The sequence below is a fragment of the Rhyacophila brunnea genome, unplaced genomic scaffold (assembly GCF_057557595.1).
Source record: "Rhyacophila brunnea isolate RB1 unplaced genomic scaffold, BYU_Rbru_1.0 scaffold_11, whole genome shotgun sequence".
Lineage (NCBI taxonomy): Eukaryota > Metazoa > Arthropoda > Insecta > Trichoptera > Rhyacophilidae > Rhyacophila > Rhyacophila brunnea.
In genome coordinates this window covers 29320053-29335710 of record NW_028232763.1, presented here as the reverse complement: position 1 = coordinate 29335710, position 15658 = coordinate 29320053, and the positions used below count along the sequence as shown (strand labels likewise).

Genomic DNA, 15658 nt, shown 5'->3' with positions numbered 1-15658 from the left:
TAGGTATGAGAATAGGTCAACAAGTATATATCATACCGCTAGGTGATTAGGGTATCTCTATCCAGAAAAATTTTCTTTTATTTTTTTGACAATTTTTTTTTTGTATTTTTTTTATTATTTGGCATAAAAAATACCTATAACCCCAAATTTTAACCCTCCTACCCCCACCCTCCCATTTTTTAATCGCGATTTTATTATTTTTGTATGAACAAATTTAACCGTCGTTCGTATTTCAAACAGAACGAAATTATTTATGTTGTTGAATGACAGATGGCGCTACGTCCGAGAAGAATTCAAGAGAAGTGTCGCGTCATTTTGACATTTCATTCGGCATATCACAACGCAGTGCGTGCAAAATTTTGTACGATTTATTTTAATTTATCTATTTTTATGTGCGTGTATTACAGTGCATAATGCCAGCAAGACGCAAGGGGGGGCATTTAGGCCGTCGAACGAATAAAGCAACAAACATGCAAAATAGTAGAGCAGAAAGAACAGACGAACAAATCCAACAAGGGAACAAAAACGTGCGTGTAAGCATGTCGTAATTGCGTGCATCTCAATCATAAGAGGCACGAGCTGAACGAAATCAACAACGACAATTGGAACGGAGCCAAGCGCGCCGGTTCGTAGTTAACACACGCAGAGCAAATGACCGACAACGCCAACAAGTACATCGAACATTTACATCCGCTTCGTTCCTTCGTCTCGCATTCGAGTACGAGCCAGATATTGAATATTCCGCTCATCCGAAAGTGCTGATTGGTGATATGGACAAAGAATGTCCCCATTGTCATGCGCTCAAATTCAAACATGAGTCAGCCGGGATGTGTTGCGCATCAGGAAAAGTGCAACTACCAGAAATTGAGATACCACCAGATCCATTGAACGGCTTGCTCATCGGCACGGTTCCAGATTCAAACCTGTTCCTGAAGTCCATTCGCACTTTCAATTCATGCTTCCAAATGACTTCGTTCGGAGCAACAGAAATAGTTCACAATACTGCGGCAAATGGTCAACAATTCCATTCTACGTTCAAAATCAAAGGCCAAGTATACCACAAAGTAGGCTCATTGCTGCCAATGCCAAGCAAACCACATACATTTTTACAAATCTACTTCATGGGCGGTGAAAACATCAATCATGTGGATGCACGTTGCGGCTACAATGGCCTCAATTTGCCTATTTCCATGAGCACAATGAATTATTGAAATTCTTCAAAGCACACATGCACGAATTGCAAAGTGACAATGACGCTATTGTCATCAATCCTGATAAAACACCAGCTGGAGAGCACGTGCGTCGATTTAATGCACCTGTTGTTGACGACATTGCTGGAATCATGGTTGGCGACCGCACATCGACGCGAGAAATCGTGATTCGAAGAAGAAACAATAATCTGGAGTTCATCGCTGACACACACCGTTCATACGACGCTCTCCAATATCCGCTAATTTTCTGGAAGGGACAAGACGGATATTGCATAAACATTAAACAACGAGATCCTGTCACAGGTAATTCATTCATTATGAACATCATTAGTCATTTTGAATTGAGAAAATGAATGGTTGATGTTTTTTTGTTTTTATCGGCGGTCATCGTCTACAGCGCTCTATTCCTCTTTCTGTCATAGATCCCATCCCCACATACTTACGATACATTCGTTATTTTTTATTTAACAACCAAAATATTCACTAGAAATAATTTATATGGCAGAACAACGTTTGCCGGGTCAGCTAGTATATAGATAATATATAGGTAATTCTTATTATTATGCTGTATAGGTGTATAATAGTATATACCTATCAGCAGTGAAGGGTGGAGGTAGGCTGTTAAGATCCGCAATAAATAGTGCACATTAAACTTTATTAGTCATACATATTTGTTTTTACTGAACTAAGACTACAATTTAATTTACAGATAGTATTGGTCAGTTTTTAAAAATCAATTAAACACTCCCTAAACCAAACCATAATAGTTTGTTATATTTTGGGCGATACGACAAAATTGTGCACACTTTTTCATTTACAGGTACTTATTTGTTTTCGTTGGATGAAGAATACATATTCCATATATCGTTGGTTCATTTTTTTTAAATTCATTAATTCCTGTCTAAATCAAATTATTTACAGTAGGTAGATAAAAAAATATTATTCTATCTATAAAATATTCAACGTTATGTATGAGTTAATTGCCTAATTTTAGATATTTTATAGATATACGAGTATTTGACTATTTTATATTATGCCTTGGTTTTCTCAGAGTTTAATTGAATTTTAAAAACTAACCTATACCATCTGTAAAATAATGTAGTCTTATTTCAATCAAAACAAATGTGTATGACTGACAAAGTTTAGTGTGCAATATTTATGGCGGATCTCAACAGCTTACCTCCACCCTTCGCCACTGGTACCTATGTATATTTCTAAACAATCTACTATCAAACTATCATGACTATTTACATATAAAATATAATTTGCGCTGAATACGAAGGGCTGAATACCAAGACAATACAGTTTAATTACGACTTGCTTGATCGGTAATTAATACTGAATGTGTAACTATGGGGTAATGTAGTGGAAAATGTGTTAAATTACACGTTGTTATCTGTTCTTTCCGACCCGCATCACCTTACCCACGGGACAGCCCTGGATAATAATATTATCTATACGGGAGGATAGTATTGTGAGAAAATGCCTATCGTAAACAACTGAAAAAAGAGAGCAAACAGTGGCGTCCCGAGGAAGTTCGCAGGTCAAGCACTTCTTAGGGTTGGTATATTCTAATGGACGCCAGATAAATGGCATAAAGAAAATAATACAATACAATAATACCTTTGAAAGTAGGTTTCATCGAAAGGAGACTAACTTTTAAAAACACGTATAAAAATACATCTAGGAACCTCCTCTACATATAATTATATTATATGTATATCCAACTTTAAGTAGGCTGTGATCTACTATCCAGTATCGAAACTAGTTTTAATCAATAACATTCTCCCACTGTCATTCTTCAATTTAAATAAACTTATTATATTTGTTTGAGGACACATGCGTTACAAATTAAACAACTCTTTCATCATTACAAAGAAATACTTAATTTTCCACTGATCGTGAAAAACTTTTGATCTTCTTTTGGGCACTCATTACACTGCGAAGATCCTACTGTGCGACAGTAAGATTAAATTCAGTTTTAAACAGTTTAAAAAAGTACGGGGATTTACCTATTCTCTCTCTCTCTCACTCACTCTTGCGGCAGGATTTGAGTAATACAATAAATATCAAGTAGGTAATACGACGATGTGAAGCCGAACTATATAATGATTAATTTGGAAATTATTTTCAAGTAAGCTGGTTAAGGAAATAAAAATGGAAATGGTCAACGCTTCCTCTTCAAATTATCAATGAAATTGTGTCTATCACAACGGAACGTAGGTAGGTAGGTACACGCTTTTTATTTTTTTTAACTTGATTCCCATGGATCCATGGTGCGATCGACTAAAATATTCTTATTGTATTTATCCCTTCAAGATACCCGAGTAGAAATAATAAAATACATTATAAAATAAATTATTTATATATATAATTCAGGACTAAAAATGCCAGGGGTGGCATTTTAATTTTGCATAAATCGACTTTTGCCTTGGGGTGACACTGTTGGTAGAAGACTGGGCGAAACAGTGAACGAGGCTAAAGCTTCACTTGAACTGTTGCATCACTGAATAAAAATAAATTAATAGTATCAATACTACCTGGCGTTTAGATGGGCTGATCGACTATTGCGACCTGGTTTCCAAAAGGTATGCATCTTCTCATTTAGGTTCCACCGAATTAACAATTAGTAGTCAAACTAGTTACACCTAACACTAGTGTATGATGTATAGGTATATATCATCTTGAGTAATTCTTCCTTCAGATCTATTCCAAAATAACACTTAACTCCGAATTCAAGAAACATGTTATACAAATAATTTAATGCTATGATGTATTCTATGCGTATAACGTCAAAAATAACACTTTTAGCAGCCGATGGGACACGAAGCACGCACGAGTTGGAACGAGGGGTTATACACGGGTATCGACTCAAAGATTTGCCTTTATAACCAACCTTTTTGCAGATACAATACACCCTAACACATTGGGGCTAACTTGAATATCGGAAATATAACGAAATGCTGTTATGGAATTACTTATAAACCATGGCCCCCACATCCTAAAGCGGGTCCCTAGACCACGATGCTTGGCAGGGTAGTGTAATGTTCTATAACGTGTATTTTTAGCAATTTTTTGTATTTTCAAATATTTCCACTTTAATTATCTAGCTGATAGGCCCCAGGGTAAAGCCCTATCAGCCCCCTCTTATGGGGGCCATGTTATAGACCTTTTGGGATACTCCCAGCATTACTCTAAAGGGCGATTCTTGTTACGAAATGTGATGGGTGGTAGAAACCATGTGTCACATAATTTAAAAAATATATAAATATCTAGTTTATTTATACTAACGAAGTAACTAGGTATATTTTTTATTATTTTTTTTAATGCATCATAATATAGGGATACGAATAAAACAAATATCATTGGAATTTTAAATGTAATTACATGCTTTGCTACAAGCCTATTAATACAATTATTTCAATCCTTCACATACATTATTTCTTAAAATAATTACCGAATACTTATGTGATATTACATAATATTTTGTGATTATTTTGTATTTAGCATATTTCTTTGTATTTAGAGGTTATTTTTTCATCTCATAATATGTATTTTCGGTCCAAGTAGATACTACAAAAAGTCCAGATAATGTAGCGTAGAAAGTGTACCTATTTATTTTCTGCGGAGAAAAGTTTAATAGAACATTAAATATTTACTTTAAATTTGAATTATCATACTAATAAAATATACTGCTACATACATTTACATACATATTATTATGTACGTACAGTCACTACAGTTTTGAAATATAATGCATTTAAAAATAAATTCATAACTAATAATAATTCTTTAATTGAATATATTGATTGATACCAAACGTAACCAAACATTTTCCGGGGGTCAAAGTATACGTCGTAAACTTCGGAATCGAGATTTCATCATATATTAACCCTACTATAGAATAATAGCATTATTAAGTGATGTATAAATCATAGTAGGTACCTATTATGTCAGAAGGTGAAAATAATTTATCACTATTTAGATTCAAGTTATAAGTAATATCGTAGCAGTGATGGCGAAGTTTATATTATATTGCATAATTTATTTTACACACTGCATAAGAAAAATATCAACATGAAAGAGCCTAGTTATTCCTAGCATTTAGCATGATTTCTAAAATTTACGATAAATAGTAATGAAAAGTATAATAATTGACACGTTTTATTGTTTTAGAAAAATCTATGTTTTCTAAATTACCTACTAATTATAAAATATATAAAAATTATGAAGTATTTAAAAGTCTCTTTATTGAAATATTGAAAAGAACTACATTATAATGATAAAAATAAACGTAACACACGATGTAGAGTGGATACTATTAATAATTAATTGTTCAACGAACACGTATTTTATTCCGTTTAGTTTGTTGTAGGCAAGTACGGAGCATAAGGCTCATTTAGACTAATCACTGCGGATTTACATCGTGGGTGATCGATCATCTGCACTGAATTGAATTTTCACTTTTTGTTTACACGTGACACCGAAAGTGAAATAGGTACTCAATTCATTCCAAAATGGTATCAAGTGAAATTGAAATTGCGGTGCAGGTTGGAATTCTAACAATTTGCGAATGCAGAATTTTCATCGAGAGAAAGGGGAATAGGAAAAAGAGGCGTTGGTGGATAAAACCATGTGTAATGCGACGTAATGGGGAACAATGGTGACAGTACTCATTGGCGTAGTGTGCATGGGCAGCATTTTTGGAATCATCCGTAGTGATCAAAAAATGATCAAAAAGTAGAACCAGTTGAACTTCATTTACTCTTGATTCCGGATGATCACTTTCGATGATTCGTTGATGAATATGCGTTTACACGGTTCACTGGGGATGATTCCTCCGTGACTATCGTCAAAAGTGAATTATGTAAGCGGAGCTATAGATAAATTATTGAAAATTGTGTAGCTTTTAGTATAATATGTCATTTGCATTGACTGGCAAAGTTGTATAACGAATACTTCGTTATTAAAAAATACCGCCATGACGTCATGTTCAGGCGTTTTCTGCGTTTACGATTATCGGAATTCGGTTTCAATTATATAGCAAACTATTTTGTACTATTGTTGTACAGAAATACTTCATATGTTTATTTAACTTAATTTAATATTGTAAAGTTATCATTTAATTAAAAAAATATATTTATTTTAGTTTTTAATGTTGTATGTGTGTATTAACTAAACATTCCAAAATGTAAGATATCAGGATCAGACAATTATGAGTACATCGCAGTCTTATCGCTAAATATCAATATTGAACTCTTAAAACTTAAGCAAGATCATTAGACTTGTTCTATCTTATCTTCATATTGTAGTACTTATATTATTATAAAATTCAGTGGGTATTTGACATCCCGAAATATCGCTCATTAAAAATAATACATATTCATAAATAATATTATTTTCAGATTGCCCTTAGCATAGCAAGGCCATTCAAAACCTACGCGATTCACGATATAATTAATTATATTTTTAACTTATCTTATTTTCTTGTTTGTCTGATGCTGTTAATTTATTAGGCTATTAAACATTGATATCTCATGTTCTTAAGGAATGTGTTTTATATTGCCCACATTATAAACCACTCTTTATCTAAATGAGCCAATATTATGTTGAAGGTAGGTGAATAGTCTTGTCAATTATTATACCTATTCACAAAGCAGCCAATATTTAAATTCGGCGTCAAAGCAATAATAACTGGATTCATAGCTTTATAACGTCTCTACGCGTAGATAAATGGATTTACTTGCACCAATACTGTTCACACGTGAAAGTGCTAACTGTCTCGCCAATCTCATTCTTCAAGAGTAAGCGAGAAGCGTTGTTGTCATTGTATGGTACCTACTATTTGACAGGTCGTGAAAATCGGTTAATTTCAAAATGAGTCTCTACGCAGTGTAGTTAGTGTTTTTACCGACATGTTCGCCACTATCGTTCTACTGCGCAGGTGCAGATATCGCACAGTTCAAATGTCGCGTGAAAATTCAGAAGCTTCTGAGTTTCAATTTGTGCTGTATCCTGTTGGATAAAATACGAACTACACCGCGCAAAGCATTTTGACGTTTATAATTTTTCACAACCAGTCAAATAGCACCATCAAATGATAAGAAAACGTCTCGCTTACGCTTGAAGAATGTGATTGACGAGACAGTCAGCATTTTTACATGTAAACAGTTATATTAGCGATTGTTGAATTTATACAGTATTGGTTCCAGTAAATCCATGCACATGTACAGGCGCTATGGTATCATGCTGAATTAAATCGTAGATGAGATAATTTATGAAGTAACTGAAATCAAATATGTATTTTATATGTAGGCTTTCATATTTATTGGTGACATTTCAGCTAGTGAAAATATCCATACAGTTTCTTTCTATGATTGTTAATTATGCAATATGACAGAATATAATTATTTTGAGAAATTAAAGTTTAATGCTGTATTACAGAGCTTTGCAATCGGTGTGTCGCAATATATAAGACTGTTGAAACTGTAAGTATAATAACAGAAAAGTTTTCTTCGATTGAAGGAAAGCAAATAAAGACTTATTTCCACAATGATTTGACGACGCTTCCAGTAATATTGTATTGTATTATGATCATGAAATTTCAATTTCTAGGATAAGAAAATAGATGTCATAATAATACCATACTACCTATAGATACATCTTTCCCACAATTGAATATCTACAGATTGTTCAGACAGCTCCCGTTGATACCGATTCTTTTAATTATCTTTGACTTTTACATGAAATGTAAGATCATATGTTTATTAAATAAAATAACACGAAATAAAATTCACTACAGTACCTGCTCAAAATGGCCGGAGTGCCGCTCCTGTTCATGAAATAGGTAAAATTATCGCTCCGTCTCGTGAAAAAATTAATTTGACCGTCTGAGTTAGATAAGCAATATAACAAAAAATCTCACACACTCTCTTACAAAATATACGTATTTACATAAAACTAGATAACTACATTAATATTTTCGGAAACTTATCGAGCGCTCCGGTTTGTAAAATTTTCTATTTCGAGCTTTGGATTCACATAGTTTTTAATAACGATCAGGACACTTTTTCATATTATAGAACATCTTTAGTTTTAGTTTCAAAAATACATTACCAGAATACTCGAATATTAAATAGTCACCCTTATTGCAATATAGATAAAGTTCACTTTTAAACCGCGTTCATTACTGTGCGAAAACATCTTCTTGGCTACGTGTTAAAACTGTGAACTAACATGCTCCGCCCATTTTTAACCGCACTTCCATTACAAACTAACCAGCTCCTCCCATTTAGTCGCCAACAGCGCTTCCTTACGTAGCCAAGAAGATGTTTTCGCAGAGTAATCATCTGTATTTTCATCCTTTTACGAAAGAATAAGATTTTTCCATGTTTTCAAAGTAAATAGAACATTGTCAACAAAAAATACATTTCTGTATTAGTTTATAGTGTATGGTCCTTCGAAGCGAACAAAAAAGGTCCGAACCGTTATTAAAGTATGTGGATTTGGTACTATTTGCCAATGTTTTTTTTATTTTATATATAAATTCATGTTTTACCAATAAATTGACAGTTAAGACAATAATTAAATGTTGCTAAGTTTACATAAATTAAACTGAGTAATAATGATAAAAAGGGTTTTATTTCAAAACTCACCTTGTAGCAAATGAATGGTGGCCTGATATTCAGCTAGTTTCTCGTCGACATAGTCCTGTGATTGATTCGCAATGATTTCCGCCGTAGAAGGTCCCCTGGCTTCCTCGTCCTCATAGTGCAAAGGCCTCGGAGGCTCCAACGGCACACCGGCAAGTTCCGCATCATACGGCGAAGAGTAAAAATACTCCGGAGAGCGGCACATAACCGGGGACGTTGGATAAGGCGATATGGAAACGGAGGGTGAGGGTGAATGCGTGAGGCGTCTGAATGGAGACGGACCTTGAGGAGGCGCGCCCCATGCGGGCAAGGGCGATCCCCGCGAAGGCCACGTGGGTCGCGGAGCCGGAAGTGGCGATCCGCGGGGCGCCGGAGAAACCAGCGCGGAGGAATGGCGCGGACCGGATATAAGGGGCGGAGGGCTCGGAGCCCACGGCGACGCGGGGCGGAAGAGTGGCGACGGCGAACCGCGACCACGGCGCCCCGGCGCGCCCTGCTGCCCAGACATCCCGCTCAGTTGATCTCACGTCAACTCGGGGGTCACAACAGCATCTCTGAAACAAACAAATACATTTAATTAACATGTTTTCAATCACACCAATAGTATTAGTTTCAATTCATATTCTAATTCTAAGAAGTTCATAATTTGAAATCATCCCATATACAGTAAAAACCAAACAATGATTCCGTTGGTCGATGGTGTGCGTGCGGATGTTTACCTACCCCTACTAGCGCTACTAATTACCTGACAGCCGATGTACTCGTAGCGCTGACGACGGTATACGTATTCGTACGCATACAATCTACGAACCTAGTGGGTATATCATGAGATGTTTTTAAATTATGTATGTTATATTATTAGTTTATCAATGGGCAGCTACAGCTGACAAGAAACAGTTTAAAAATCAGAGGGGACGATCTTCTACGTCATCCCCATTTAATGCAGTATTTTATTTAAGCAAATGAGCTACCTATACATATGTAAATTAATTGTAAGTATTTAATTTCGCCGTATCACAGTTCACCGTGAGCTGTCATACTGGGAAAAGATGGTCATTCTGTTGAGATCAAAAAAATATGCGTCGTTTATGAAATATCGCAGACAGTAAGTAGATTAATATTCCAATTCAATTAGATTCAATAAGAACATTACTTTGAAATGGATTGGTATTTAATATCTGATAATAACGCTGTCATTATTATCAGATATTTCATAGGTACGACTTGATATTTACAGGCACCTACTTCCTAACCTACTTTTGAATCATACAGAATTTTATATAAATATACCTATAGGATATGATTGTATTTCTAATTTACTACTACCTATATATTCCGGTGGGTTTTATTACATATTTTTAAAGTGTTTTATTTTGATATTAATTTGATCTCAATGCTATACGGCCATATGTTTCTGGTACAACTGACCACGATAAAATAAATTATGATTTGATACGTATAATTTTCCGGACACTGAAAAATACCTGCGCGTTTACCAATCTACACATTGAATTCGATTTTTTACTGATAATGACATTTTGGCAATGCCCGACTGCATATTTTTTCAACCAGTGCCAACAGCAAAATATAATTTTGTCTGTAATACAATCTTGGATTTATAGCCAAATCGTCGCTGTAGGATTGGTTTCCCGAATAGACCAAATGTTCAGGAGACAAAAAACAAATTTCATAATCCTATATTTAAATACATGGAGATATGTATTTAAATTGTTATTTTTACAGCATATGAATGATGTATTCATTACCATTACAAAGTAATTTAAAGAAAGGGGTAGTTCTCGTCCAATTAGATACAAAAAAACATTCTGCATTAAGAGGTCGATTTCGACAAAAACGGATATTCGGGAAACCAATCATAGCGACGAAATAGTAAACGTGAAAAAATTGCATTGGCATCAATTAAATAATGAAAACAGTACAGTAATACCCTGAAGTTACGCGATAGGTGGGTACGACCAAAATCGCAGAAGTCGAATTCGCGTAAGTCGTACAACTTTGCTTATAAATACATATAATTTTTGTTTAATTGGGACCAAATACTAACAAAAACACCAGTTAAGAAGAAAAGTATTAAATAAAATTGCAGTAGGTATATATTAATATATACAAAATATTAAAAACATTAATGCGTAACGTAAAAAAGTTAATTCGATGTCGATGGCTTCATAAAATCTAACAAATTCGTCTGACGACACAGTGCCTTCTTTTTTTCATGCAGAATTCTTCAGAATTTCTTCCTAGCAAGGTAATATTATTTTTATTCCTTGCTTTGTAACTATAACGCGTTCTTAGTCGGGTTTTCTAAATTTTTAAACCCTTTTAAATTGGGCTGAGATCTTTTTGTTAAGCTTGCAATTATCATGTGCTTTTCTGGTGGAACTGGCTCTGAAGTGTTGCCAAACGAAAAAAATCAAGAACCGCGTAACTCCGAGTTCGCGTAAGTCAGGGTATTACTGTACCTAGTTAAATATCGTACATTTTAGTAAAGTGTGGAACGGATAAAATAAGATCATCCATTGGGAATAAAGTTAATTTTGGATACGTTTAATGGATGATAGCTGAGAAAATAGCATGTTAACATATACAACGAAAGAAGCAATGCGATTAACTGGCCAGTTTTCTTCTCCAACTATTTCACATTGTTTATAAAAGTATGTCAGTCATTAACAATGGACGGCTCAAGATTCACTATTGTAATAATGTAATTATTATTATACTCAATTTAGTATTCAACGTGTTGCGTTTGAGATCATGCACACGCATAATATTTTTCATTACAATATTGTGAAATCGATTCAACATGGGAAACTTCCTCGATATAAATCCAACAGGAATTTTAACTACCTACCTAGAGGTTATCCATTGATTGAAACCGTATGTAGTTACGTACCGTATGTCATATTATTTAACTGATGACTTCTGTTCATAGAATTCTGACCGTATGAGTATACATACACGCGATATTTCCGTGAACAGGAATCATATGTTTAGTATGGTACATGATTCAAAATCACATTCGGTTTCATTCTTTGGATGGCCTTCTACCCTCGCTCCCGTGTTCCAGTGTGTAAGGCAGTGTGCTGTCACCCGGGGGATCCGGGTTAAATTTCCGGTCATGTAACAATATGTTTATTTAGTTTTCTCAAAGCCTGGGTGTTCATGTGGTCTTTTCGCTTATACTACTGCATTACTGTTTCTCTACACGCCTCGTGATCTGTTGTAATGTTAAAAAAAGAAAAAAGAAGAAGAATACATACAAAAGTAGATTTTGGGTTATGAATTTCAACAAATTTTATTGGTAGGAGCTTTTAAAGGGCTATGATTTTTATAAAAGTAGTGAGAGTTGATTTTTACTGTAGTATAATAATTAATATAATATAAATAAATTAAGTAATTTAACCAAGTTTCTGAAAAATAATTAGGAAGCTTTATTACATTGTTGTTATTGTTATGAGTACCTACTGGTATTTTTTTAATTCAATCTTAAAATAGAAACTTGAACTACAATAATAAAATTTCCGAAATCATGAATATTTTCAATGATATTAAGTATGATTGTCCAATCACGATTAGTATTTTTTTCAAGTCTACAGACTGTAGTACGTTAAACAGTATGTTATGTACTTACATAATAAAAGCTTACTTTAAATGTGTGGTTTTATCTACGTTTTCTGTTTCCTTAATAATAGAAAACCCCTAATTGAGAATAAATAATAAGAAGGAAAGATAAAAAAACTATTTGCCAGATAAGTTACTATATCAACAACCCCTATGTTCTCGGTCTAATACAATAGTAATTTAAACATAAGATAATTATGCTTATTGATAACAATAATTATTACGTACCCATGTGTGAATGGGCAATATAATATGTAATATTATATCATTATGTAGACGTGAAAGGCAGTAAAAATATATATTTTGATTAATATTAGTCATTATAAAAGTCTTCAAAAATAGCACCGGATTCAAGCATCTGGTAAAATATCTTTACGAAAGAAATGTTTGAGTCATGCGTATCCGCTGTTCGAGATGTAACGCGAATAATTATTAATATATTTTGCATGGGCATCTTATGTATATAAAACATAATTTTGAATAGCCTTAAAATCATAATAATTAGAAAAATCTTTGAAAAAACTTGGATCAAATAGAGTTCGAATAATTATTAGCAACAACCGCAATCTGGGCGAGAGCTTTTAGATTTGTAAGTCAATTGTGTGTTGTCAAGCTTTAATTCTAACATCAGGTAATATCAACACTATCAATTTTTTTATATAACGTAGGTGTTTTCGAATTAATTTATTTTGTATTCAACACCGAACACACGATTTATGAATCCACATTCCTAACTATTTTATGTTATATTCAGTCGTGAAAAAATTATTTATATATTAATAATACAATATAATTTTAAGTGAACTTGTCGCATATATGAATAAACGTTAGTAATTTATTTTGAAACCTTTTATATACTTAAGTACGTTGATTTGAGATTACAAAAGATGGTTAAGAAAAATATCTCAAAGTCGTACATATGATATTTTATTAAGAAATATTGGAAAGGATAGTATCTACTTCTATTAATTATTTCTAAATTGCTTCGCCCAGAATGCAATAGATGTGAATTATATTTCTATGTGGTTCAAAATTTTTCAAGAACTTTTCTTATGTGACTTATATATGTTTCTAAGGCTCGTTTTTGAATTATGTATATTTAATAATTATACTATGATAATATGCTATGTAAATAGCATAGAAAAATATACCGGAGACATAAATAAAATTCCATAAAAAATATGATTTGGAGTGAAAATGTTACACTATTTCTATTATTCTATATTCGACGATTTGTTTGTAAAAACAAAAATCTTACTTCATGTTTGTCGTGAAATAATAAGTCAGTTAAAAATGTGCATTCCTATATATTTTTCAAATGCCTAATGCTTTTTTTAAATTAGTAATCTTAATAATTTGTATACTGACATGTCCCTTAATTGAATATTTATTCTAAATGCGACATCTCTATTATGAAATGAAGACATGAAAAAGTGTAATGGCCAAATTTATTATTAAAAAAAATGTTATTTGTCTGGTCAGAGAAAATATTAATCGCACCTGATTATTCTAAAATAAATTAAATCGCTCACACGATGTCTGCAACTTCTGCCAAAAGTTTTTTTTACCGTATTTCTAGAAGCAAGAAAGTTTGACTAAAATATTTGATAAAAAATAAACCTCACATTTACTTAGAGTCTGAGTAAAATTCTTTCAATAAAAGCTTATTCGTATAAAATATTATATCTTATTTAGCAATCGTTTTTTTAATAATATTATTCATTATTAATTCTTTATATTTAAATATAAATAAAACAGAATAAATATTGTAGAATATTGGTGTAGAATCAATATTAGTTTATTGAGATATTGCAACATATTTTTTTAAATCACGCATTGAAATTAATACACTGCACTATTTTATGAGTTCATAGTATTGGAATAATATCACGAAATACATTCAACTTTATTTTCTCACACAAATCAATCACAATGACGAATCAATCGGTTGGCAAAACAAAGCTTTTGGTTTCCTGCTTAGCACAATAACGTTCTCTCGTGTCACATTGATACTTTTCGTCATGCCCAAGCACTGGCGTAAATTCACGTACGTTCACGTAAGAGAGCTTTTCTGCGGCAAACTTTTTTTCATAAAATAGCGCATGTAGTGAAAAAAGCTCTATCGGAAGAGTTATTTGGCACACCACGTCCCACGCACCGTATTCTTCACAAGGGGTCACTCGATTTTCTACGTAAGCCTTATGTAAATTAATTTAAAAATATTATATTAGCGCATTAAAACACATATGTCGATGGTACTGAGAAGAAGTCGCATTGCATTTTTACTGCAGTAGTGCATTATATTTATAGGTTAGTATTGCATGCCGGTGTCTGGTGGATATTTTCAGTGATAGTAAATGAGTAAAATTAATGATTTTTTTACGAGTGATTTGCCGGTATCTGAAGCGTTTGATGGAGTCGTATTATTTTTGTTTAGCGAGTAGATAATTCGCTTACCAACTATAAAACTAATATGATATGGTTTCCGGCGCGTCTTACGGATGTTCGTCGTCGGAAGTCGACACAGAACTGGACCGGCGTCGATTCGGAGCGTCTCGCAGCGTCCCGACGCTCGCTCTCGGCGGGGTGTATATTTAGATCTGGCATCACACTCATTACGTACATAGCTCCACGCATTTTCTCTCTCTTGCCCGACGTCTTTCTTGCCATCGGCCGACTTACACGTCCTATAAGGCAGCATTGCCTTAAATGTTGTTTCATACCAACTATTGCCGCAATTACAGGAAAAATATGGTAGAAACACAGTTCGCACCTACAACATAGTCATCCAATACTTTAATATTTTAATTATGTTATATATTGGACGTACTGGATCGTTTTAGACGATCGTGATCATTATCGTGATGGACGAGTGGTAGAGTGTCCTCATCTGAAGCGGTGGGTCATGAAATCAAATCCCGCGTCTGATAAATTCACACTTTTTTCCAATAATATTTATTATTTGCATTCAGCAGAACATGTACCTACCTAATAGTTTGAGCAAATAGCGAATAATTAATCATTTCTCGTTAAAATCCTAAACAAACTCTTATTGACACTGTTCAACGCCAAAGCTTAGGCCTGCAAGTTTACGTGTCCATCTGGACAGCTATGGTTGGCCAACGTCCATTCGAGCTACATGGACTGCCCATCGGG

General features: G+C 33.7%; 1 protein-coding gene across 1 annotated transcript in view; it reads right to left on the bottom strand.

Annotated features, from left to right (window-relative positions):
* The window catches only part of LOC147078565 (uncharacterized), a 354146-nt gene extending 339113 nt beyond the window's left edge, over positions 1-15033 (bottom strand). Inside the window, exons 1-2 of the mRNA XM_085960512.1 lie at positions 14960-15033; positions 8867-9417 (exon numbers count right to left, since the gene is read on the bottom strand). Coding sequence (XP_085816638.1) covers positions 8867-9371 — 505 coding nt within the window. The 5' untranslated portion in view covers positions 9372-9417; positions 14960-15033. The remainder of the gene's footprint in view (positions 1-8866; positions 9418-14959) is intronic.
* Positions 15034-15658: the final 625 nt, after the last annotated feature.